This window comes from Miniopterus natalensis, chromosome 5 (genome assembly GCF_054644295.1).
Source record: "Miniopterus natalensis isolate mMinNat1 chromosome 5, mMinNat1.hap1, whole genome shotgun sequence".
NCBI classification, from domain to species: domain Eukaryota; kingdom Metazoa; phylum Chordata; class Mammalia; order Chiroptera; family Miniopteridae; genus Miniopterus; species Miniopterus natalensis.
The window spans coordinates 82,428,019-82,454,144 of NC_142085.1; the positions used below are offsets into that span (position 1 = coordinate 82,428,019).

At 45.5% G+C, this 26,126-nt stretch overlaps 1 protein-coding gene across 1 annotated transcript in view; it reads left to right on the top strand.

Annotated features, from left to right (window-relative positions):
- Window positions 1-26,126, top strand: part of PPP1R14C (protein phosphatase 1 regulatory inhibitor subunit 14C) — a 57,694-nt gene that overhangs the window by 22,010 nt on the left and 9,558 nt on the right. Inside the window, exons 2-3 of the mRNA XM_087817201.1 lie at window positions 17,068-17,151; window positions 18,468-18,500. Coding sequence (XP_087673327.1) covers window positions 17,068-17,151; window positions 18,468-18,500 — 117 coding nt within the window. The remainder of the gene's footprint in view (window positions 1-17,067; window positions 17,152-18,467; window positions 18,501-26,126) is intronic.

Genomic DNA, 26,126 nt, shown 5'->3' on the forward strand with positions numbered 1-26,126 from the left:
TTTTATTATCAAGTGTGCCTCTGGATAGAGTTTGAAATCTATGGACGCAGTAATACCAACAGCCACAGTTTGGAATCTTAACCTGGGCTGGTTCTATACCAAATCCAGCCCCTCCTATTAATTCTTGTGACTTACTCTTGAGTCGCATAGACCTGTTCCGTATTGTAAGCCCCCAGTCCCCTCGCCACCCCCCAGAACAGAACACCTCCGGGAAGCTACAGGAAGGCAGAGGCCAAGGCCGCCACTGTTCAGCAAGACCCTTCAGCTCCTAACCTGGCCTTGATTCCTCATCTCACTTTAGGTCAAACTGCCCGACCCAGGAAAAAATCATATAAGCTCTCAAAGTCTTTTTTTCCTCACTTGTACTAATAGCACCAGCTACTTGGGTTGAGATGAGAAATAATTAAACTCTTGATTGTAAAAGTTATTGGCACAGTGCCTAGTGCAATGACACTGGTAAATATTAGCAATTATTGTTTTGATAAAAGAGTACTGTCTTACTCAAATTTACATTTCTTCACCAGGCCTAGGAATGTACTTTGCGATAATTTGTGTTTTACACGGGTTTTTAAAAGAAAACAAACACATTGGCTCTAAGGCACTGATTCACAGTTGATTTATGGTTCAAGACTTTACCTTTTTATATTAATCAATGGACATAATAGTCCCCACTCTGTGACTGATTTACTGATTCTTAGATGGTGTAGATCATGTGGCTTGCTAAACGGTCTTCTGGACAGAGGCCAGTAATCCTTAAAAACTGCGTAATAAAACTATATTTTGAGCTCTATAAGCAAAGGTACCACCCAGATCTGATAAAGAATTTGAATCAAGACTAATCTTTTCCCTGGCCCAGGTCCACTGTTGATTTACTCAGACTTACAGTAGCTCTCATTAATGAAATACTTACTATAATGCAGGCACTGTATTAGGCAAAGAACATACTATTTAATCCTTGAGATGGTCCCGTGAGGTGAGTTCTATTTTTATTTATTCCCATTTTGTGGATGAGGAAATTGAGGTGCAGAGAGGTTAGGCCACACAAATAGTTAATTGGCAGAGCTGGGACCAGAACCCCAGTCTGCTTGGCTTGAAGTCTGTGTTCTGAAATACTATTACTGCTTGAAGGTCAATGTGATGTCAGGTTTGAGAAATATTCTGTAAAGAGCAAATATTTAATGGAGTGTCAACAATGTGTAAGGTGACATGTTAGGTCCACTAAGAAGGAATCTGCTTTAAGTGTCCAATGACATACTGTCCTAGTTTGGGTGTTACTTGTTCTGGGGGGAAAAAGAGAGCCAGCCAAACTTTCTTTGTCCAGATTCTGGTTTGTTGATCTCTTCTAAAGATTTATGAGTTCACTCATTCACTCACTGCCTGGGCTCACTATGAATTCATGATGGGTAACTACAAACTTACACTAAGTTTGTCTAGTCCACCCGTTCTCCCTTTTTCCTAGGTGACAAACTCACACCATTTCTCTTTCCTCCATTCTCCAACACCACTTCCACAAGTCCCTACATTGTCCTGATAGCACTTGTCTCCATCTAACACTGTTTTGCTCACCTAAGTTCCAGAAGGGCCAGCATTTTATCTGTTTTGTGTCCTACTCTATCCCCAGTACTTAGAATAATGCCTAGCATATAGTAGGCACTCAATAAATATCTATGGAATGAATTTATCCACCAAATGTTTATTTGTTGTAACCATGCACAGAGAAGAGTGCTTAGAATTGGGAAGGCTGCAAAAAATAAATCTGTTTTGTAGAATGTTCTTAGAGTGTTCTCCATAGTATGACAAAAGACATGCGCATGACCCATCCTTTTTACTATCATTAAGTACCATTGTCACATGAGACTAAAAGACACTGCCAGCTGTTCTCTAAGGAATTGTCTCAGGCATGGGAGTGGTCTGCAGCTGGAATGTGAGGTGCTCCAGGTGGGGCTGCCCATGTGCCGGAGGCAGGCGCAGTGTGTGGGAAATGAGTCACTTGGTTTTGCAATTCCATTTGCTTCTAAACTTTCTCTTGGTGAAGGACAGTGTCTCCGTGCAGGGGGGCCGAATTCCCTACCTCGGGTCCTCACAACTTAGAAATTCAGTGCTGGCGATTTGACTGGCTGCAGGATTAAGCTGATGCAATTCGACTTTTCTCATCCATTCTGTGGACCTGATTTGGATGTAGTTATTTGTCTCTAAGACCTGGCCTAGATTATTCATATTGTACAGTACACTCAGTTGGCCTTTTAGTGGGAAGGAGGTAGACCCTGTAATATTCTGAGGCCTCAGTTCCCTTTTTCTGCAAGCCTCTTTTCTTAATCTCTTATTTAACTACAAAGTAAGAATCATTTATATGGGCTGCCACTGGCAGATATGGGCCAGGCTTTGATTCATGGAGAGAAGGAAACTCAGAGGCTACCAAGTCCTGTGTTTCCCAAACTTGCTGCTTATCAGAGTCATCTGGGAGCTTTTCAAAGCCACTCCAGACCTCCTTAGCATCTCCAGAGAACAGGCCCCATACTATCCACTTGATACATATAAAGAAGCTGACTGTGATCTGGAGGGGGAGGGGGCTCCCCGTCAGCCTCTCTGGGTCACTTGGATCTGGAACATCCTTCCAAGGCAGCCCATTCGGATTTTGAACAGCTGTTCGTGATAATAGCTCAGCCCCCACTTCCTTCAACTGCCATTTCTGCGATGTGGCCCCGACCCTCTGTCCCAAGCCTCCTTCCCCCGGCCCTCCTCTCAGCGGACGCTTGTTGAATGCCTGATGTGGGCAGGGTTTGCTTAACCCTTTTTCCCTTCCAAGTCTCTGCCAATTCGTAACCCTTCTGAGGACTTAGACGCAGCGTGAGCCAAGATTTATCTTTGTTTCCCACATCCGTTTGTTTTCTGTTTAAAGCATGTGTACAAAACGATGCAGGGTTTTTAAGCGGCGCGTGTAACTTAGTGAAGACAACCACATAATGTTCCAACACCCTTTGTGTGTCAAGTACAAATTGTTATTTTTCCATTAATTAAAGGAAGAATTCTCCAATTGTCTACCAAGCAACAGTTTATTATCCTAGGATAGTTTTTGGAATGTTACTTAAAAATGATGAAATAACTTTCCGCTTAAGATATTTTACATTTTATTAAGTGACCTTGGCTTCTCTTCACTCTGGAATTACTCTCTGTTTTACGCAGAAGGAGGCTGGCTGCTCTTGCAGCATGTCACCGTTAGCACAAATAGTTCTGTCACTCGTTACCTGATAAAATGCGTGGCTTGCGCGGCTGGAAGGTGTAAAAGTTGCTCTGACAACTTGTTCCATAATGTAGGAACCCTGTTTGTTTATTTAAATTGCTTGGCAGTAGATGTTTGCCATTCTTTATAAACTCAGGGAATAAAGGGGGAAGTCTGCTCAAGTACTTAATGCACGTTGAATCTAGACATGGAATTTAAAGGTGAGATTGAGCCAATTCATAAATATAACAATCGATCTAAGAGGCTCTCTGTCTGGGATGAATTGATCAATGAAGGCAAGAGTTATAAAAATACAGCTCCCCTTTCCCTTTGGGCTTCCTTTACTTGCCCACCTGGGGCGATTGCTGTTCATGGCCTTTCTTATATACCTGCATGACCATCTCCTCTGCAGTTTTCGCTCCATTTCAAGGGAAAATTAAGCACCCATGCAATTATGTGGGTTCCTTATTCTTAATTTGAATATTCGAGGAAATTGGTAGTTTTTGACCATCTCCTCTGCAGTTTTTGCTCCATTTCAAGGGAAAATTAAGCACCCATGCAATTATGTGGGTTCCTCTTATTCTTAATTTGAATATTCGAGGAAATTGGTAGTTTTTGACCATCTCCTCTGCAGTTTTCGCTCCATTTCAAGGGAAAATTAAGCACCCATGCAATTATGTGGGTTCCTCTTATTCTTAATTTGAATATTCAAGGAAATTGGTAGTTTTGAGAGAGCTTCTATTTACTCACTCAAAAAAAAAAAAAAATTCACTGTGTAAGGAAGTGGGTTGGATAACATTCTATGTATGGGGGTTATAAAAATAAATGAAACACAGCCCCTGTCCTCCAGTCGTTAGTGCTCGTGGAGACAATACATACACAGCTCAATGGGTTTTAATGTGCTGGTGACTATGATGAGATTTAATGTGCTAATGACCACATTGCTGTGGGAGGTCAAAGGATAGGAACTCCAGGTGCCAGCAGTGTCACGCTGTGGGCGGTGGTCAGCCTGAGTGGCCTTCACCCCATCTCCTGATGGGCACGGGATACTGAGGACAGAAGGCCTCAGTGAGTGGAGCAATGGGATTCTCCTGTCCTATGTCACAGAGACTGAGAACCGTGGTCCCAGGGGACTGTCTCTTTCTGAATAGGGCACCAGCAGGGCTTTCCGAAGGAGTCATCACAGGGCACTGTTGTTATGTCCACTGGGCCGCTTGGAGCAGCTAGAGGCTGCCGAGGATTTATGGTCATTAGAGGCATCTGGGCAGCCAGAAATCTTCAACCCTGCCTACCCTTCTAACAGCGGAGCCAGCTTGCCAGTGCGCAGAGCCACTGGGGCTCAAAATCAGTCATTCAGTCAGTCACTCAGCAGATAATTATGGGGTGCCCACTAGAGCGAGGCAGTTTCCTCCTTCGTTTATGTCTGTTTTCAGCAAAGTGGGAGGATCAAGGCGTCAGATCCTTGAGTGTAATTTCTGTTGCAAGGCCTTTTTTTTTTTTTAAAAATTGCGAGGTTTTTTCGAGTATGTCATTTTCAATCCAAAGTGTTCCCTGCTCAGGAGAAAATCAGTCAAGCTTTGGGGAAAGATTTGACCATTCAGCACCTCTTTTTGGGAATAAAAATATAGATCAGTATAAGGCAGTGATTTTCAGCCGGCGTGCCACAAGAATTTTTAAAATATACAATACCTGATTATTGAGTCAGGGGCACTGACCTCTTTTACCTTAGACTGTCTAATAAAAAATGACAACAGCCAACACAACAATAGCTGTCCGATGTGAGTGAATCAAAATTATACCTTTTTTTGTTTTTTTTGTTAGACCTGCCAAAATGGAATATAGTTTTTGGTGTGCCACAGAATTTTAGTAATTAGTTTATGTGCCATGAGATAAAAAAGGTGGAAAATCTCTGGTGGAAGGAATTTGCCCCCTTGTTATCGGCCGTCAGTTTGTTTTCCTTTGAAAAATATATCTGTAGTTCAGTTGATTCATTCCTTGAAATGAAAGATAAAGCCTGGCACCCCCTTCTCCCCTCCATCTGTTGTTACTTGTCATCTAAGATGATGTCTGTCCCAGGGGCAAAAGTCGCAGGTGCAGGTGAGATACCAGCGAGCTGCTTTCCAACTGAGCTTAACTTGGTGACCGAGAATAAGCCTGGAGCCTTGGGAACTATTGGAGTTAGGTTATATGCTGCTTGCCTGCACCTAAGCCACCAAGCTGTTGTTATAAAGGTGAAACTCTCTTATAACCCGGCTGGCAGCCTTTGTGGACAGATGAGGATTTCCAGGTCTGAGGAAGGCGTGGGTGTGCTTCCCTCCCCTCCCCAAGCCACATAAACCTAGCCTGCCACCCGTCACTGGCTAAGGCTTGCATTTCTGCTACTCGCCGCCCTTGCAGTTTCCAGACATGTGACCTTGGGCAGTGACTCAATCCCACTTCAGGAAAGCCTGCGGAAGGGTTACGGGGGTTATCAGACACGCTCGCCTTCCCTAGGCCCTGGAGAGGCACAGGATGTGGGGTATTTTTTGTGGGAGAGGAGGTAGCTAGGAGAGGAGCCCAGTTTAAGAGGGTGAATTTCATGGGAAAACAAGACCACCTAGTTCCTGCTGCCTAGGAAGTTGTGCGGTGGGCCTCTCGCCACCAGAAGGTGTTCTCCGGACCTCTGGCTCTGGAGGGTGCCTGGCAAGCACGTGGAGGGCACCAGGTGTTTGAATGGAATCTAATGTTCATCGCTTGCCTGGCATCTGTGAGATTAGGGAGAAGGAGGCAGGTGGCCCCAGAGTTAAAGGGGGGCTTCACAGGTTGGCAAACTGTAGACTCCCAGACTGTTACGGGATGTCTGGTGGTGGGTGTCCGGGTGGCTGAAGCATCGCTTTCCCAGGTGGTGACATGATCTGGTGGTGACATCTGTACCCGATTGCGGAGGCTGGCGAGCGGGAGGACTGGGGAGGGCCTCTGTGTGCCCCTGCCCTGGCTGCTCCTTGGTAAGAGGGTGTGTGAATGCCTCAGTTTCCCTGCCCGAACTTCCTTTATCCTAGGCATTTTCGCTGATCTGACCTCATCCTGTGTGTGAGACCTGTACAATTACAAGAGCTGAGGGAGATGGGTTTTTGGACCCATTTTCTAAATGGAGGCCCAGCGGGCACCAGGAAGCACTCAGGTGACCTGAGCAAGGCCATCTGCTGGCAGGGGCCTCAAGAGGAGCAAAGACGAGCAGCGGTGGCCGTGGGCAGCGACCCTCCTTTGGCCCCTGATTTAGTCAGGACACTGTAGCGGCTCTCCCTCAGGCAGCTGAGCCCGCTTCCAGCCGAGGAGCAGTGGCTCTGCGTTGCCACCATTTGCCTCTGTCCCCGTTGTCTCTGTACCCTTCCGCATTCCCCTGACCTGCGGGTGTGGGTCTCTGTCCCGTTGGTAGTTGGATCCTCAGCACCCAGCACAGTGCCCAGCCCACAGCAGGCAGCCAGTAACCACAGAACAAAGGCCCTAAAGGGCCATGGAAGTTGGTGGCCATCCCAATAGGAGTGGCTTTTCCTTTCTTATCACTATCTGTAATGCAGTGTCTTCCCTCACTCAAGACACTCAGAACCTTCTGAAGCAGGGCCTACAAACTTTCATTGGCCTCCGAGTCCCCTGTGCTTCTGTTACCAGTGGAGACTCCTGAGCTCCTCCTTACACTGTTGGTGGGGTCCAGCGGCTCTGGGTGGGGTGCGGTGCCCAGGAATCTGCGTCTTCACAGGCAGGTGCTCTCTGAATCTCGGCAGGGAAGGAGCACGCAGGGTGGCCGGCTGAGGGGTGCCCTGGGAGGAGGCTCTCCATGTGGGGCATCAACAACTGCGGAGGGACCTTTGGCTCCTCGCCACCACTTTCACCGACCCCTGGCGTTTCCCAGCCCCTGGATTCTGCACCACCCCAGAGCCCCCTGGTGCCTGCAGCATTCTCTCCAAGTGCACTTTACATTTTCAGGGGCATGATTGAAACCAGTTGACATTTAAAAAGTTGAGTGGTTTTAGAGGACAGCAACAACAACAAAATTACTAGGCATACGTTTGAAAACCAGTTAAGTTTCCAGATATCAGACAAACTCTCCTTTAGCCCCAGGAGACTGTGATACGGCACTGCCACCCCCATGGCCTCAGCGTCCAAGTTACTTGATTCTAGGAAACTGTTGCCTTGGTTTCTCTCCTGCGATCTTGCAGCCTTCTCTACCCCGGGGGGCAGACCTCGGTGCAGCCTTGGCATCCCACGGTAAATCCGTCCGGTCTCTGCTTGCCTGTGGGGAGGGCTCCTTTCCCACTGAGCGGCGGGGAGTAGAGCCTGGCCCAGCCCCTGGCTTCCCGCCTCTTTGGACAATCCCCTCAGGTGTAGATGTGGCCTCTCCTCCCACAGGTCCAGAGAATAGCAATATTTAAAACAACCACCCCTGGCTGGTGTGGCTCAGTTGGAACTTTGTCTCGTACACTGGAAGGTGGCGGGTTTGATTCCCAGCCAGGGTACATACCCAGGTTGTGGGTTCGATCCCCAGTCTGGGTGCATGCCAGTGGCAACCAGTCAATGTTTCTCTCTCACATCGATGTTTTTTTCTTTCTCGTTCTTTCCCTCTCCCTTTCTCTCTCCAAAATCAATAAAAACATATTTTTTAAAAAATTTACCAACTTAAAAATAAATATATAAAACAACCATCTCCTCCGTATCTGTAACAGCTGAAGTCCAGGTCCCCAGCTGGGTATTTCATTCACATGTTCTTTGGAAATGGTTAATCATTCCCACACTTGCCCTAAAACCCTGAGTCCATTCAAGTATCGCTCACAGATGGTGTCGCCCCTGGAAACTTGGAGTTGCTCCCTGGGTTCCAGATTGCTGTGGCTGTCTAATGTGTCGGGTAACTAGAGCCATGGCAGTGCCTGGAGGGCTCCCTAGCTGCTGTCCCAAACTCCTCAAAAGGCTCTGCCATTCTCCCAGGCTGCTGTAGTGTCACTGACATCAGGGGGACAGGTCTCCCCAACAGTGCTGTATCCCGAGAGGCATAGAGCACAAGGCGGCATACACCACACATGTCAGGGCCAGAGTGTCTGGGCTGGAAACTAAACGAGGCCATACTTGAAGACTCTTAGCTGTAAAGCAGAGATGATAATTGCACCCCTCCCCTGCCTCCAGGGAATTGTTCATTCTTTAACTCAAAAATGATTTTCAAGGGCTTACTATGTGCCAGGTAGTGTGCAGACACTGCTCTGTGGACTTAGAGTTCAGGGAGGGAGGCCAACACATGTAAAATATTATCTGTGTGGTGAGCGCAGCAGGGGAGAGGTGTGTGATGCTGGCAACGAAGTTTCTGGGTGAGGAGGTTGACCTTGTCGCAAGGGAGACTAAGGAAGTGATTGCTGACGTAAGATAAGGAGAACATACCACGCATGTGTACAGCATGTGCAAAGGCCCTGTGCAGGCCTAATTGGGGAGTGTGAAGAGAGCCCGGGAGGAGGCCAGCTTAACTGGGAGCAATATGTTGAATGTGGCTGGAGAGGATGTCAGGGGTCTGGCACCCAGAGCCTTGTAGGTTGTGCTAAAAATTTTGGTTTCAAGGGTGGTGGGAATCCACTGAAGGTCCTCAGCAGGGCAGTGGCAGATCTGTGCTCTTCAAGTTGCTACTCTGACCGCAGAGTGCAAGCTGGATTGAGGGGAAATGAGAGCGGATGTGTGGAAGCCATTAGCAGATTCCTGTAATAACTCAGGCAAGAGATGATCTAGTTTAGATTTGGGGGTAGTGGAGGTGGTAAAAAGTATAGATTCAGGAGATGGTTAAGCCACAGACTTGGTAGACTTGGTGATAAATTAGATGGTGGGGACAGAGGGAGGCGAGGGGTCAGCAGGCGAGGCATCTTGGAGTAGTGTTCACATGGCCTGCATAGAATAAGCTCTCATTAAGTATAAATTATTATGCTGATTATTTACAAGTTGCATCCCCTTTGGTCTGCACATTTCACACACAAGCTCTGGTTAAGCGCCTTTTTTTGGCTGGCCTTTCTTTCTAAGACTGGAATTTGACCAAAGGTAGTTGAGCCCATGTGTCCAGGGACCTTCCCTTTGACCCTGGAGTGGCCCTTGGACCAAGTGTGAGCTCCCTTCTCCCTCCCCTCGCTTCTCTTACTGGGCACCTTTTCCCCAAGTGCCCCCCCTCACCGCCCATCCGCATGGCCAGCGGCTCGCCCCCACCTTTGTACCCATCTGCTGCCCCGCTCCCCTGGCTCGCAGTGGGCAGCAGTGCTGTTGGGAAGCCCGATGACATCAATTCTCTGTCCTTCTCTGTCACCTGTTTTCCTTCAGAAAGCTTCCCAATCTCTACTTCACCCCCGATGTTCTTACATCCCACAGTGATGTGCTGTAGGGTAAGCTGGGCTCCTTTTTAAGTGGAAAAAATGTCTTGCAGATCCCAGGGCTGATTTAAACGTTTGATATTATAATATTTAAACATGTACCACTTAAAACCAAGTATAAACTCCTTCTGATTATGGTTATTCCAATTATAAAATCAAACCAAAATTGCAGATTGAACAGAAATAGCCAGCCAGTGGAACTCACCCGTACAGCATGAATTCCCTGTGATGGCTGATGTCATTTTGGTGTGTTAGGAATTAGATGTAGGTTGCTGCCGCTCGGTGTCCTTTGAGTGCCGTCTTCTGGCTTCGCTTGGTGTGAATCAGTCATTTATGTATTAAATCTACCCTTTGGCCCTTTTCTCAGTCGCCCCTGCGGGCAGAACCCACAGCCTGCAACCAGGCCTGCAACAGCCAGGAGCTCACCACAGGCTCAGGCGCCAGGCTGCAGTAATGCAACTGAGGCAGGTTCTTGAAACACAGTCAGCCTGGGGTGACAACACACACACGCACACACACATGCACACACACACACGCTCACATGCATACACCTCACACACACTCAACACATACCACATGCACGCACACTTCTAATTAGCCAGAAATTTTGTACCATGAAGGCTGCCACGTGTAGCGTCAGCTTTTTAAAAATACGCATGCTCACCTCTCTCCACAGCAGGGAAGGGGGCAGGACTGCTCCAGCCAAAACAGCTTGAAAATGGATTGTGGTTTTCCAGCTCTGTGACACCCAGCTTAACAGCTCCCCGAAAGTGACAGTGGCTCTCAGTCTTCACATCAACATCGGGGTGTGAAGTACACTGGGAGCGGAGCACTGTGAGCAGGATCGGGGCAGCTGAGGGAGACCCGTGGGCAGCAGGGGCCGGGGTGGGGATCACCTGTTGTGACAGCCGGCACCTCTGCAAGCGCCCCCTTCTCACAGCCTGCAGGGGAAACCGGCACAGGAAGACGCCGAAGAGAAAAGGGGCAACCGCACCATGGGGATTATGCAAGTGCTCTGTGAAAATATTTACATTTCATGTTTTCCTTGTAATGACAATCCAAGAAGTGTTCTGTAAGCAGGCCTACTTATTCTAAGAATCGTCTGGATGACCGGCCTCTGGCCAAGCTGGCTGTGTGGACACTTTGGCATGGAGCAGGGGCTGTGCCTCTGTCACTCAGCAGCGCGGGGAGCCTGCTGTGGCTACGGGCTGGGGGGAGGAGGGGCGGGAGATGGTGACCCCGAACTGCCTGGTGGCTTGTGAGATGTCTCCAAGGTCCCAGGTGTGCTCCTATTACGGCATCTTCCTCCAAAACCTCTCGGCTCCAAACCTGGATCTTCTCTACTTTCTCCCTCGTCCAACATCCAGGTCAATCTCCAAATTCCATCTGCTTTGCCCTCCCTGTTATCGCTGTTTGAAATCTTTGTTCTTGCCACAACTCGTATCAAGCCCTGTACCTCTCAGCAGAGTGAGCACAGTGCCTCCCAGTGGCCTCCTCCCCTCCTCCCCGCACCCGGGCCCTACAGCTGGGCCAGCTGCCCTCCTGGCATTTCCCACCCTTGCTCTGGAACCCCCAGTGGCTACCGTTTTGCAGGGTGAGGGGAAACTGGCAGGCTGCAGGCTGATGGATTTTGTTTGTCTTTCATGATATTTTAAGGAATTGTTGTCCAACTTTTAAAAATTGAGATAGTTTTAGCTTTTCCTGAAAACTTGGAGAATCTTGTAGCACTGAGAACATTTCAAAAAGGCACAATAAGCAGGAATGGCGTGTTCTTTGCTGTCCTTCCTCGGGGCTCATTTTCACCAGTTTGCGACATTCCCCATTACTCCTTATAGAGTCCCTATCTGCCCAGCTCTCATTTCTGTTCCCTGTATAGCTTCCATTAATATTAGCAGTGCAAAGCTGTCTGACTCGAGGGTGAGGACCTTTCTGCACAATGTTTTTAGAACACACCTTGTATTTTTGCCTCCTATGTACCATTTTGCCTTTTGTGGGTGCTCTCCTTCCCCCTCTAAACCCGTCCAAATCCTGCCATTCCACAAGGCCAGCTGACATACTCTCTTGTTTGTGAAACCTCCGAGCCAGGCCCTCCAAGGCAGAACCTCACAGTGCCTTGTTCCAACAGGAGGGCCCGTGACTACATGGGCATGGTGTTAGCTGGTGATTGACCACAGCCACTCTGGAGGGATTGACTGACTTCTCATCACCAGGGCCACTGTCTGGGGGTCTGTTTTGTGGGGAATTCCCAACCCAACTGAACTCTGATGCACCAGAATGGGTGCAGGCACTTGTTTATAAAGAGTTTGCTTTGTCACTATGGTTATATTTAGTGATACCACATTACACAGAATGTAGAGACACAGAGAACTTCAGTCGAATTTAGACTATTTCTGCAGTCCTTGTTAAATGAAGATATTAAGTGCCAAATATACACAGGATTCTATACTTAATACTAGATCAGCCTTTGCTTCCTAGGCCTCTCACACACGCACCTCCTTGGCCCATGTCTCTGTGTCTTTCTCACCCGGACTTGGCTTTGGCATCATGGACCAACTGAACAGGCCTGGGCTCAGACTCCTCCTACCCTCTGACAGGTGAGGGTGGGGTAATGAGAAGGGGCGCAGGTTGGTACGAAGTGCCGATGCCTCATGATTATTACAATTAGTCAGGGAATAGTTCGCATCAGCTTTCCCACTGCGATAGCCAAGCCCAGGGTTTCTCAGCCACCTGCCTTGGGCAATGGTAGTGACCTTGCGATGCGTTTTCTTTACTCCCCTGAAGCTTCTCTGAGAGGGGAGGGAGCTTTGTTTCCCCACCTCTAGTCCAGAGGGTGGGTGGACTCTAGGGCATTGCCATCCAGAGGAATGAAAGGTTCTATGTTCTATGTCAGACCGTCCCGGGTAGTAGCCACTCACCATGGGTGGTAATTGAGCACTAAAATGTGGCTAATGTGCCTTGGCCGGTGTGGCTCAATGGCTGGAGCATTGGCCTGCGCACCAAAGGGTTGTAGGTTCCATGACTGGTCCAGGGCATGTACCTGGGTTGCAGGTTAGATCCCTGACCCCAGTTGGGGCTGGTGTGGGAGGCAATCAATCTCTCACATTGGTGCTTCTCTGTCTCCCCCTCCCTCCCTCCCTTCCACTCTCTCTAAAAAAATCAATGGAAAAAATATCCTCAGGTGAGCATTAACAAAAAAATAAAAAAATAAAATGTGGCTAATATGACTGAGGAACTGAGTTCTCTGTCACATTCCATTTTAGTGAATTTAAATTTAAACACCACATGTGGCTGCCAAGTTGGGCCCCCCAGGTCTCAAGGACTGGGAAAATGGGTCAAGCCGGGCCTGAGGGAGAGCCATGAGTGATTCTAATGAGAAGACACCTAGTTGCCGGGGCCTCCTACCTGGATGGGACTCCACCTTGCTACTCAAGTACAAGCCCTTTTGACCAAATTTGGCAGAGCCTCAAAGCTGAATGATGCCTGCAGGAGCTCCCTTCTGTGCTGTTCTGAGGAAGGCATTCTTCATCTATTCTTTTATCTCATTTAAGAAGAGCAGACACTGAGCACCCTGTACCTGTGACTCCTTGAGCCGGTTCTGCATCCATCTTCCTTGGCTTGGTTCCGTGGAACTGTCACAGAAATATATACCTCGTGCTCAAACCAAATATAAACACTGAACCCAAATAACTGATTTGTGGAGCAGTGGGGAAATAGACTGTGGCTGAGATAGAAACTTGCTTGGTTTCTCTTGGATAGACTCAGCTGAAACTGGCCATGGGGATTTTGGCCTTTTGCAGAACTGATTTGATTTGGAGCTGCGTTCCCGGAGCCCATGCTCACAGTGTCTGCGCACCTGCTGCAGAGGCCTGGCCAGGGAGGGTGTGCGAGTGAGGTCTCTGCATGTGACTTCCCAGCATCACCCTGTGTTTACCGGCTGCCAGTGGTTTTGTAATCTAGTGAATGTGTTAAAATTTCAGTTCCAGTTTCCCCCCAGTCCTTTCACTGTGAGAAGTCTGACCATCTTCACAGCTCTACCTGTCTTCTTGAATTCTCCCTTTCAGTAGGGGTTTCACATACACACAGGACAGAAAGTTGGGCAGGCGCAGGCAGGTGTGTGTGGGGGGTGATGGGAGGGCAAGGAGGCGGGTATCCGCGGAGGGAAGGAAGGAGCACACATGTCTAGTGTAGTCTTTACCGGTGTCCTGACAACAGAGTGAAGCCTGGGGATCCTTCCAGGAGTGGAGCCTTGGGATCCTTCACCATGCTCTGCCCATAAGGAGGCCACATCTGTACCCACCGCCCTGCTCAACCCCCAGGAGGGCTTAACAAGTACATCTGATCAGAGAGACAGGGTGAGTGGGTGAAAGTGTGGGACTGATGGGTTCCAGTTCAGGACAGCAGCCCAGACACCTCTAAGAGGAGGTCAGTGAGTGAGGCCTGTGTTCATTGCCCTCATGGACTGAGTCTCCAGGGCCTGACAGGTACCATCAAACATTCTCATAGCCAGACACACACTCACAACCCTGTACTGCTCCTCTGATGTCCTGGGAAGTCAGATGATTGTGTTTTAATTTAATTTCTATCACTATTCTCAGCAGGAAGTGTCAGTCCTAGTTTTGAGGTCATTAGAATTTTCTAAGGAGATGTGCTTTTTTTTTTTTTTTTTTTAATCTCTTGTATTATCATTAATTTCTTAAAAAGAGATTTTAACCTTAATAAGACCAAAGATTTTAGAACTGCCCCTTTACTTTACATTCAATTTTCCTTCTGTTTTATCTGAGATTTTCACTATGGATCACATATCTTATGATAGTAGAGACACAGTAATCAGTAATTAAGAAGTCTTAGCTGTGTGCCAGCTGCTATTCTTAGAACTTGATATTAATGAGCTAATTTAATCCACACATCAGTGTTATGAGGTAGTTGTTATTTACTCTCCCATTTTTATGGGTGGGGAAACTGAGGCCAGAGAGGTTAAGGTTTTTGCCCAGAGTCACACAGCAAGTTAGTGGCAGAGCTGGCCTTTGACTCGGGCTGCCTGGCTCTGGAGCCTGTGTTCCTGGCAGGGGAAAGGTCACCCTTCAGTTTCATTTCCCTCAAACATTTGAACTTCCTGTTTCTGTGTCACTGGCTTTCGTCAATAGGTAACGATAATTAAGTATAAATATAAGAATTATGTCGAGGAATACAAATCCTTTCTTCTATCAGGTAGAACTTTGCAGATGAAACCAAAGACACATTGTTAAATACTAGTTTTGAAGTGGGTTACCCACTGAACACCCGACCAAAGGGCCCAAACAGAAATTCTCCATAGGAACAGGAACACGTCACTCAGGGGTCATAAGAGAGTTTTTTTCTGGAACCCATCATGCCCATTGAGGACCTGCCTTCAGGAGCTAGTGTTACCAAGGGTGGGTGGGTCGGAAAACACACTCATCCTTTACTCTCACACTATTACCACACTCCCCAGACTTCTCACACCAGATGTGTGGGTCTTCCACATGTCAACCAATCCGACACACCACCTGGGTTCCTGTAATTCAATTCAATTCAGCTTAATTCAATTAAATTCAGTTCTACCTGGAGATAGTGTCAGATCCACAAGTTAAGGGCTCAGTCCCATGAGACCGCTTCCATTTCAGATGCCAATTGCAAGTCCTAGGTTGTCACCTGTACTTCTTTCTGACCTACCTGCTGTAAGTTGGGGTCCTCATGACCCCCTCCTTGGGTTCAGTAATGTGCTAGAATGGCTCACAGGTGCCCTCCCCACAGGTTTCTCTCTCACACAGAACCAAGGGAAATGCTTATTTTTATTGATTTATTACAAAGGACACAATAAAGATGAACAGCCAGATGAAGAGGTACATGGGGTGAGGTCCAGAAGAGTCCCAAGCACAGGAGCGTCTGTCCCTGTGGAGTTGGGTGCACCACCCTCCTGGCCCGTGGATGAGTTCACCAACCTGGAAGCTCCCTGAAGTTCATTCTATCGGGATTTTTCTGGAGTCCTTGTCACACAGGCATCATTGATCACTAACTTCATTTCCAGCTCCTCTCCCCTTCCAGGAGGGTGGAGGGTGGGATGGAAAGTTCCAACCTTCTAATTATGGCTTGGTCTTTCCTAGGACCAGCCCCCATCCAGGAGCCCACTAAGAGTCTTCTCGTTAGAACAAAAGACTCTCCTATCACCCAGGAAATTCCAAAGGATTTAGGAGCTCTGTCGGAAACTGAGGTCAAAGACTAAATGTTAGAACAAAAAATTCTCCTAGCACTCCTGTTCACAAGGGTGTTAGGAGTTCTGTTTCAGGAACCAGGGGCAGACACCAATATATGTATTTCTCATTTTACAGTAGTGTACCATATTCCTCAGTTTTTCTGAAAACAGTTGGGTCCTCTTTTGTGTTGGAACAGGGAAAAAAATGGTTGAGCAGTTACTTAGTAAATGCAATTCGCTAGAAAGGAAAGACTCAGAAAGTCAGCCTTGCCCTGAAGACCGGACGCAGCAGCGGCACAGAGCGGCCGAGCCCGGTGAATGCACAGGCGTCCCCGGCACAGGTCCCTCTCTCGCTTCAGTGGACACCTCTCGCCCATCCCTGTGGCTGGAGGGGCTGGAGTGCAGGTGTCCCCTCATGGGAAGGTGAAATGCAAAATTATAGCTTTTCTTAGGTGGCTTCCCTGCCCTCTTTTCCGGATTGGATGTCTTTAGTTCGGGAATATTAAACTCCAGCCGTTCTGGCTGGAATGATAAGAGAGATTTACTTGTGAGAGTGTCAGTGTTAGAGGTGGTTTGACTCAGTGACATTATCCGGAACCCTCTTTTCTTATTTCTCCTACTGTGCCCACTGGGGAGTCAGACCCACTCCTTTATGGCCCATGATGACTGTTGGCGATTTCCAGGCTGAGAGCTCCCTCAGCCCCTCTCAGAGCAGAGGGAGTGGGGGTGCCTCTGTTGGAAGAGCTTCTGTTCCCGGAGCCCCTCCCCGGTCTCAGTTGGGTCTCGAGTCCTCTCTTGAGTCAGCAAGTGGGGCTGGGGCTCAGGCACGGCTCACCCAGGGCCCCACCTCAGAAAGCTGTGATAAAATCAGGTTTTCCCCAGACCCAGGCCGTAAAAGAAGTTATTCAACCACCTGAAAAAGATCAAAGACCTTGTAGTCACCAGGAGGAAGGAAGTTGGTAGGAAAGCACAGCTCTCACGTCTTTCTATAACTTACCTGCCCCATTGTTGTGATAATTGCTGTTTTCTGCCAGAGAGTAGAAAGTGGTTAGTTTTGAAACTACTTTTTACTGCTTTGTGACCCTTAAACCTCCTCTGTTCCCCCTCCTCCCTCCTTCCCCCCCCTTCCCCTCCTCTTCCTCTTGGTCTCTCCTTCCCCCTTTATTGTCGGCCCCTGTCGCTGATGACCTAGTCATTTAACTCAACTGAGTTGGTTCAGTACAGAGTGGTTTCTCACTAAATACTATGCCTTCCCATTTTCCCTCCAGGAAGAAGAAATGCCGGATGTAGAAATTGACATTGATGATCTTCTTGATGCAGACGGTGAAGAAGAGAGAGCTTTAAAATTACGGGTAAGCAGCTTTCAAAATCTAGAACCTTCCAGTCACAGATGCTTGAATCCACTTGGGTCTCCAAGGCCTGCAGAGGGGAAAGCAATGGGATGCTGGCTAAGGATTCACCCGCATGAAGTTCATCTCTGATTCTCTCATGATAAAGCGGTTCTTGTCGATAGTTGGTTCTCGAAGCACCTTATGGATGTGAGTTTCTCCAGCCTCATCTTCTTGGGAGGGAGAGCTGGTTCTGCCTCCAGAGATCTGTTTGCCGGGGAAGGAAGCGGTGTCCCACGGTTGTAGGAAAGAGTTAAAGGCTGAGCTAGCACTGTAGCCCCTAAATCCAGGACCCCGTCTTGCAGTTGTGGAGTATGTGATTCATGACATTCATTTCTATGTAAGATTGTGTACAACATAATTCTGTTTAATAAAATATATTTTATTAGAGTATGCTTACCTGACAGTATCAGGAACAACTATGGGTGTTGAGATGTCTCATGTTTCCTTAGTCCACAGTAACCCAATATTTATTTCCCTTCCCAGAGGCGGTCGAGTCTATCATTTTAAAATCTGTATTTTGGAGTTTCTAAAACCAACCAACCTTTGACCTGCTAATGTTTTTAATGTTCACTGATAATTACTGTTAATGGCTGTTGGTTATTACTGGTGGCTAATGATCACTAAAGGCAATTAAAGGGCACATTTTAATATATTAATGTGTTTAATGTGTTAATAACTACTAATGCCCCTTGAGTGGAGAACAGTCTCAGTTTAATGATTATTTCTTATTGGTAAATTTAATTGGGAGATGAAAGTTAAAAAATTAAAGCAGGCATCAGTCCTACACAGAATGTAATGACATCAAGTTTTCTTAACATTGAGAACTTGAAAGGAGCTTTAGCTACCATCAGGTCATCCCTTTTGGTTCCCAGGTGAGGACACTGAAGCCTGCAGAGGTGCGATAAGCTGGCTTGTGGTTGAGTCACAGCCAGGCCCTGACTCTCCAGTGTGATACCCCAGTGCGATTGTCACCATCTTTCACAGGCTGTCTCAATTTAAGTATACCCAGTTTGTTAATAACCAAGTTGGCAGCCCAAAGGAGAGGTGTGTGTATGTGTGTGTGTGTTCTGGCATTCCTGCATATGAAGGACATACTCTTTATATCTTTAGACGGCCAGTGGTACTGAAATAAAGTGTGATTCTAGATAGTCAATATAAAACGTTGATTCACCATGTTTAGAAGAATTCTATAAAGGTGAAATAATTTTTAATTTCACCTTTAAAATGATATTGAATTTTAAAATAATGAAACTTACCTTCTGTGTATTTCATTCTAGGAAGCTCTCGTAGACTGCTACAAACCAACAGAGGTAAAGAAATCATGTTTCCTAAATGCCATGTTTGAATTGGTTTTTATTAAATCAATTTGTCTATTTTTAGAGCTAAACCACAATAAGTGGGTTTGATTAAGTGCACACTAAGTAGCAGTTGTTATCCATATAGGAAGTGCATGTGTCTGAATAGTCTGCCTTCCTTACTTGTAAGCCTCAACGTGTGGTTTAGGAAGAATTAAAACCAATGGATTCTCGTGTATTTTGTTGTTCAGAATTGAAAGGTTGCCTTTCTTGGAAGGAGAAATTTTATGTTTTGTTTGGATATTTATCAAATGCATAAATACTATAGTGAAAAGCAATGGATGTTAGTTAGATTAGACCGAAGCATTTAATGTATACTAGAATGGCGAAAAGAACAATGCAGAAATTAAGGATTTGATCACTTATGAAAATGTTGATAAAAGAAGTACTTTCACTGTCTTTCTGTGATAAATCAGAGAAATTGGAAGATTTATCAGATGCTTTGGCATTCATTTGGTGGTAGGACTTCTGTTTTCTGAGGTGGTATAATTATAAAGTGGGGGAAACCATGCTTTTATAAGGGTGTGTAAGATTTAAATGACTGGGGTGTTTTTATGATCATTTGGTTGGCAGCCAGTTACTTATTTTAGCTTTACTCTTACAGTCTCCAGTTTTTCTTTTTTTCTTTCTTTTTTAAAAAAATATGTCTTTATTGATTTCAGATAGAGGAAAGGAAAGTGAGTGAGAGAGATAGAGAAACATCAATAATGAGAGAGTCATTGATCGGCTGCCTCCTGCACATCCCCGACTGGGGATGGAGCCGGCAACCCGGGCATGTGCCCTGACTGGGAATCGAACCCTGATTGCCTGGATCCTAGGTCGATGCTCAACCACTGAGCCATGCCCAGCCGGGCTCCAGTTTTTCTTTATATTGATTCTATCTTGCAGTCACCGAGATTTTTAACTTTAATTTCAGTTATTAAAAATATTTTTTAATCAATGTAACACATATTCATAATTTTGAAAGCCAAACATATGATTAGGCTTATAAAGAAAAAATAGTGCCTTTCCCACCCATCAAGCCCCTCCCTCCCCAGAGGTATACACTTTATATTTACATATTATATTTATATTTTTATACAGTAACACTTTTGGCCATTTTTCTGCTATTTACTCCTGTGTTCCTAAATATACACTTACAATTTTTTCTTCATTTATTGTTTTAAGGGGAAATATGGCAGCTCTTTCACTCTCCACACAATTTATTTCTTTTCAACCCCTTAATAAAGTTATTTAACACTTTTCACTAAATCATTAGTCAAGTAGTATAATACTATGATTTAAACGAATGTTTTTTGCTGCTAAGTCAAACAGTAAAATATGACCAGGGCTCCTTTCTTGTATAGCCCTTTGTTTTACCCAGAGTTGATAATTGCCTTGTCTTTATTTTGTCTACTACAGTATATTGCTTTTATTGTTGCTGAACTCTCCAATATCTTTGTCAAACGTGTAATAGTGTATTTTATGCATGCTCAAACACTTCCTTACCATCCCCCCCCCCCATACTTTCCTCCTGGAACCCCTGGGCAACAGTCTGGAGGAGTTATTGTCCAGATCTGCTGAGTCACTACTGGCCTGAGATTTCTGTTTACTGCTGTCCTACGTTAGATGCTTTGTTTCTTAAATCCCAGTCTTCCTCAGTTTAGTTGGAGTGCATCCCCCAGTGGCTTTTTGGGAAAGGATGCATATAAACGCAAATTTTTTGAATCCCCACATATATGAAAATAAATCTCGATCAGTATAGTTGGGATGACAGAATTCCAGAATAAAATTTATTACTAACACTCAATTTTAAAAGCATCACTCTATTGTTGTATTACTTCTGTTGTTAAGAAATCTGATGCCATTTCCATCCTCACACATCCCATGTGACCTGTTTTTCCCCTTTCAGTTAACTTTTAGGATTATCTCTATATTTTGAATTTTATAATGATATCCTCGTGTGGGTCTTTTTCTATTTATATGCTGGTTATTTTGCAAGTTGTTTTAGACTGAAGACTTTTATCTTCCAGTTCTTTGAAAATTCTTTTCTTATTTTATTTTTATTAAGAAGCCTGTTTGTCTTGCTGTCTTATAAGTCAGACATTACGTCTTCTGGATGGAGCTTCTGATTTCTCACCTTTCCCCTTCTGTTTTCCATCTCTATGAGCTCTTTTTTTCTCGCTTTGGAAAGATTTCCTTGACTTTATCTTCTAGTCTTTTTGCTGATCTTTCACATTTTCAGCTATCCAATTTTAAAATCCAAGAGCCCTTTCTTGATTGCTGTTCACTATTTTGGTTTAGTATTTCTTCTTGTTTCCGTCATACATTTTATTCTTTTTCCTCTTTTAGGACATTAATCAGACGTTTTCTTTTTCTTTTTTGTTTTGTTTTGCTTTGGATTTTAAGATTATTCTGCTCCCTGCATTATCTCTTTCCTCTGAATCCACCCTTTCGCCCCTGTCTCTGCTGATTGTTGGCAGTGTCCTCGTGTGTGAGGGTCGGAGCCAGTAAACTGGTTGAAACCTGCATGTGCGATCACAACTGGTCCACTGGTGGGTCTCACGATGGAGTCACCGGGTTACAAAGCAGAGTTTTTTTCATGGAATGTGTGTATGGAGCAAGGGGACCACTCAAAATGTTGCTATTTGGACTTCTTTTTTTTTTCTGGGAGAGATTTTTTTTTTTAAAGGGGTGTGTGTGTGTGTGTGTGTGTTTAAGAGTTTGACCCTCTAAATTCCTGCATGGTGGGCTGATAGTCTGTTTTCAGGCTTTCTGACTGCAAGGATGGGAAAGTGGCAGGAGACCTGCCACTTCTTTTCTTTGAAATGTGACGCTGTTGCGCAGGGCTCACGGGAGAAGAATGGGGCCGGAATAGGGCCGTGCTGGTGCATTAGCGCGGTGTGTGTGTGTGTGTGTGGGGGGGGGGGGTTGTGGCTAAAATGCACTGTGGCCTGGGAGGTGTGGACTTGCCATATATGTACTTTTTATTCCCCTTCAGTTCTTCTCAAGGGGGAGAAGTTCCTGTTTTGATCATTTCGGTGGGGAGGTTGGACCTGCCGCTTTCTCTTCTGATCGGCTCTGCAGCTGGGCAGCAGTAAGAAGTCATTTCCAATTTCTCACCAAAGTGAGCCCTCTTCTCCACAATTTTTGCAGTATCGAGGGAGCAAAATATTTACAGTTAACAGCCATGCAGTTCAGTGAAAATGATGGGTCTTGCCCGCCCTGGAACAAAAGTATTCCTCATCCGGTGTGTGAGGCTTAAGAGATGAAAGGGTGGAATATTTGCATGTCCTCAGAGTTCCAGAGGCAGGCCGAGGCTGGACTTACAGGCGAGCCCTTCTGCGTTCTTTGTTTCGGTCACGGTGTCCAGGAAGGAAATGGTACAGGGTGCTGAGGAATTTCAGCCAAGGTCATTTACCTACTTCACTTCAGAAAAGGTTAGATAGTTTTGCCTTTGAGCTGATGTTCCTAAGAAACCGATCTTACTGGCACCTGGATGGTGATGGTAAAAATAATAGTTTATATTTTCCCAGGGCTCTCCAGTTGATGTGGTGGTAACTAATACGAATTCTTACCTAATCCTCACAATCATCACTTGAAGTAGGGAGTTTGGGGAACTTATCTAAGACTTCACAGGAGTGAACAAAGAGGCCAGGACTTAACTCCAAGGTCCTGACTACTGATCTTGTGTTCCTTCCATCCTGCTAGCCTTTCAAAGCGACTTGACTCAGTAAGACTTTCAGGACATTAAAGGATTTTGTCCCATCTCAACTAAATGCCTGATAATGAATGATGCTCTTTTTCAAGTAGCCTCCTCTGGAGGTGCTATTTTTTTGATCAAAAGGAGTGTGCAGCCCGGCCGGCATGGCTTATCGGTTAAGCATCGACCTAGGATCCAGGAGAACTCGGTTTGATTCCCAGTCAGGGCACATGCCTGGGTTTCGGGCTCGATCCCCAGTCAGGGGCATGCAGGAGGCAGCCTCATCACTGATGTTTCTACCTCTCTCTCCCTCTCCCTTCTTCTCTCTGAAATCAATAAAAGATATATTTTTTAAAAAAAGGTTTGTACATACAGTTATGCCTCTTTGAAGTTAGAAAGATAAGGAAAATGTCATTGCTGATTCAGATACATTTTTATAGTCTCATTGCCGAGGCAGGGTGGGTGGTGGAAAGAAGACTGGACTTTGAATCAAGAGCCTCATGCCAGCACCAGCACTAACCGGTGCGTGAGTTCAAGCAATTTTCTCAACCTCTGTGAACCGCCAGCTCCTCCACTATAAGATGGAAGTAATAACGACCTCCCTGGGTTTTAGTAAAGATTATTTGCAATATTAATATAATTTTAGTGATAGTAACAAGAAAATAGCGAAATAATTACTCAGCACATGCCAGGTACCAATCTAATCACATCACATGTACTTACTCATTTTATCTTCACAACAGAGCTATGAAGTTGACGCTGTTGTTTTTAGTCAGGGAATTTGAGACATCGAAAGGTCGTGTAATTCGTCTAAGGTGACATAGTTAATAAGTGGAGAAGTCAAGGTAGGAGTGAAAACATAACATAAAGCTTGGCACATGCTAGTTAATCTGGTTCTACATAAGGTAACGCTTCTCCGTTACATAGCAAATATGCCAAACGCCAAGACTCACTGGTAATGATGTTCTTGAATTACTCAAATAGAAAGCAGACTTTGAAAAATCTGCCAGTTTCACAGTCGTTTTTGGTGTGTCACTTTGTCATATATTTAGGGTCCCTGGTTTCACGCTAGGGGTCTTAGACTAGTAAGAAAAGGACTTGTGTTTTCCTGTTCATATCCTAAACTGTCAACTCACGACATATAACTCTCCTGACTTGGACCCTTCAAAACACAGCAGCATAGTTGTGGTAGCCGCCGTAATCTATTCGTGATTGATTAGTGAGAATAGTGTTTTAGTATTTTCCCCTTGAGTAAATTTCTGATGTAGTTGGTATTAAAATAGAATTGATTGAAAGTAGAAAAAGGACATTTCTATGTAATGCAAGAAGAAACGGAGTATTTTTTGTTTGGGTTATTACTTGGACTTGGAGGATCAGTAGTAACAGCCTAGTGGACGTTGTAGAAATCAGGGGCAGGGGTGTTTAGAGGAGCTTCTTTTTCTGTTTTTCACTCTAACTTTGCATGTTTTTCAAATCTTAGGATCACACAGGAGCACCTCTATTATATTGGGATGGTGGACAGAAAATACATTTAATATGGGCTGGAGGGCATCTGTCTTAGCAGCTGTTAAGGGAGTTATCAGTCCAATCAATGGACTTTTAGAAATCTCTTATAGTTGAAGGTGGCTGTGCCATTGCTCTCTGATAAACATTGGATTTTTTTTCCTGTGCATTTATTTTACAGAAGTTGTGGTGTTACCTATCACTTTAGCAGTCAAAGCCTGCAAGTTGATATGCATCTGCAGGGGCTCCTGCAGATGACTAAGTCTAGGAATAGGTGGTGAGAAGCATGCTTGGTTTTCAGAAATCTGTTGGGTCACAGAAATGTCACAGCCACATGAAGGTGCAGGAAAGAGGTATGTCTGACTGTGATTGTGAATAGAAATAGACCAGTGTCTTTGGGGAGGCAGGCCTGTTTTGTAATTCTGTGCCAGCAGCAGGGAGGGGGAATCTCCCTCTTTTGCCATGGTGTCATGGTGACTACATCTCGATTTTCTGACATGCTTTGGTGGTGGCCATTGTCAACTCACCCCAATCACATCAGCTCTTATACATTTAGCATTTTAACCTGTTGTTCAAAATTTTCTTGGGCTTATGTGTCCACGGAAGTACTCACAGTCCCTGCTCACTGAGCCGATTGCAGTGGAGAGAAAATATAAATTGAATATTTACACACAGAGAGGCTGTGCAGGTGGCTGGGGGACACGCGCCTGGCGTTTTACTATATTCTTGTGAATCATTTGCTCAACAAATGCTTATCTTCTGTAACCTAGGGACTTAGATACAGCAGTGAATCCGTATGTCCATTTATAAAATAATCTCTTATAAAGCCACAGTGAACTATGGGGAGAATTTAAATGCTGAAAGACTATTAAAACAGGAATCAAAGGACAAATGATAGCGTCAGCTTATCCCATGGGCCTCTAAGTCAGGAACGGGATCACTTAACAGAATGTAACTTTAGGGGATCGGTTCTTGCTAGAGAAAGCCGAGGAAGTGACCGTTTAACTCCAGTTTTAAGGGTCTGAGTGTCTACACACAGGGGGACCTTTCCCTCTGGCTTCTCATGGGATTTCCTTAAAAAGGACTACAGTTTGGGGCTGGGCTGAGGAACAGAGTTTGAATGCTAGATTAACGAATCAAATGCAACCTTTGCAAGCTGCCACCTTCGGAACAATGTTCCCAAATAGGGAGAGAATTGGGAGCTTCCAAAGAAAGACTATAATCTGATAAAAGTGACATTCTAGTGGTTGTAGCCATTGGCTGTGAGAGCCTATGTTTTAGTGTAATTAGGTAGGTAAGTCATAAAGGGGTGGGATTTATTAACCAGAAACATGAGTAACCTTACCTAGTAGCCAAAAAAATGTTGGTCCCAGTATGTGAATTGCTTGCACACTTAGATTAGGGCTCTTTATACACCAGGAAAAAGAGCCAGGATGCACTGGAGCTGGTATTTGGGCCCACATTTGAGTTGACATGGTGTGGTGTCTACTTCTCACTGCCTTTCTCTGGGTTCTTACTAAGGTGAGCACAAGCTACACTTTGGAATATTTATAAACCTCACGAAGATTGTCTTCATTGAGGAAAATCAAGCCAGAAATATTAAGTGAGCTTGCCAAAGACATATAGTCATGGAGCAAAACTCTGAATTTATGTCCTGGTCTTTACTCAGCATTCTCTGGAAAGTTAGGAACCTGTCCACAAGACCATCCTCACTTCTGACACCAGTTTCAAGGGCAGGGGTCTCCAAGACCATACTCATGTTTGATATTTTGCTAGAAGGATCCACAGAACTCACTGAAAGTTGTTATACTCACAGTTATGGTTCATTACAGTGAAAGGCAACAGATTAAAAGCAGCCAAGGGAAGAGATGCATGGGATGGAGCCCAGGCAAATTCCAAATGCAGAGCCTCCAGCTATCCTCTCCCAGTGGAGTCCCAGACAGTGTTGACTCTCAGCTGTGATGTGTGGCACTGTGTAGGGAGTATTGCCAACCAGGAAAGCTCATCTGAGCCTGGAGTCCATACTTTTAATTGGGACTTGGCCACATAGTCATGGTTGACTGTCCACAGTAACCTCAAGTCTCCAGCCCCTCCGGATATTGAGCTGGTATCATGTGACCCAAAGCCTCTGCCCTAAGTCACGTTGTTAGACGATCTTGCATATCCCAAGGCCCCAGGTAAACAAAGATGCTTTCACCAGGCAGGACATTGCAAGGGCTTAGAGCTTGCCTCCCAGGAGCTGAGGGCAAAGACCAGACCTCCTTTTGGACATGGCTAAATTCTTTACTACACACTCTTAGAAGCAGGATGACCATGAGAATAGTGATAATGATGATGATGATAGTAACTGTGATGTCACATAAGGAAAGAAGAAAGAGATGCCATTATAGGAAGAG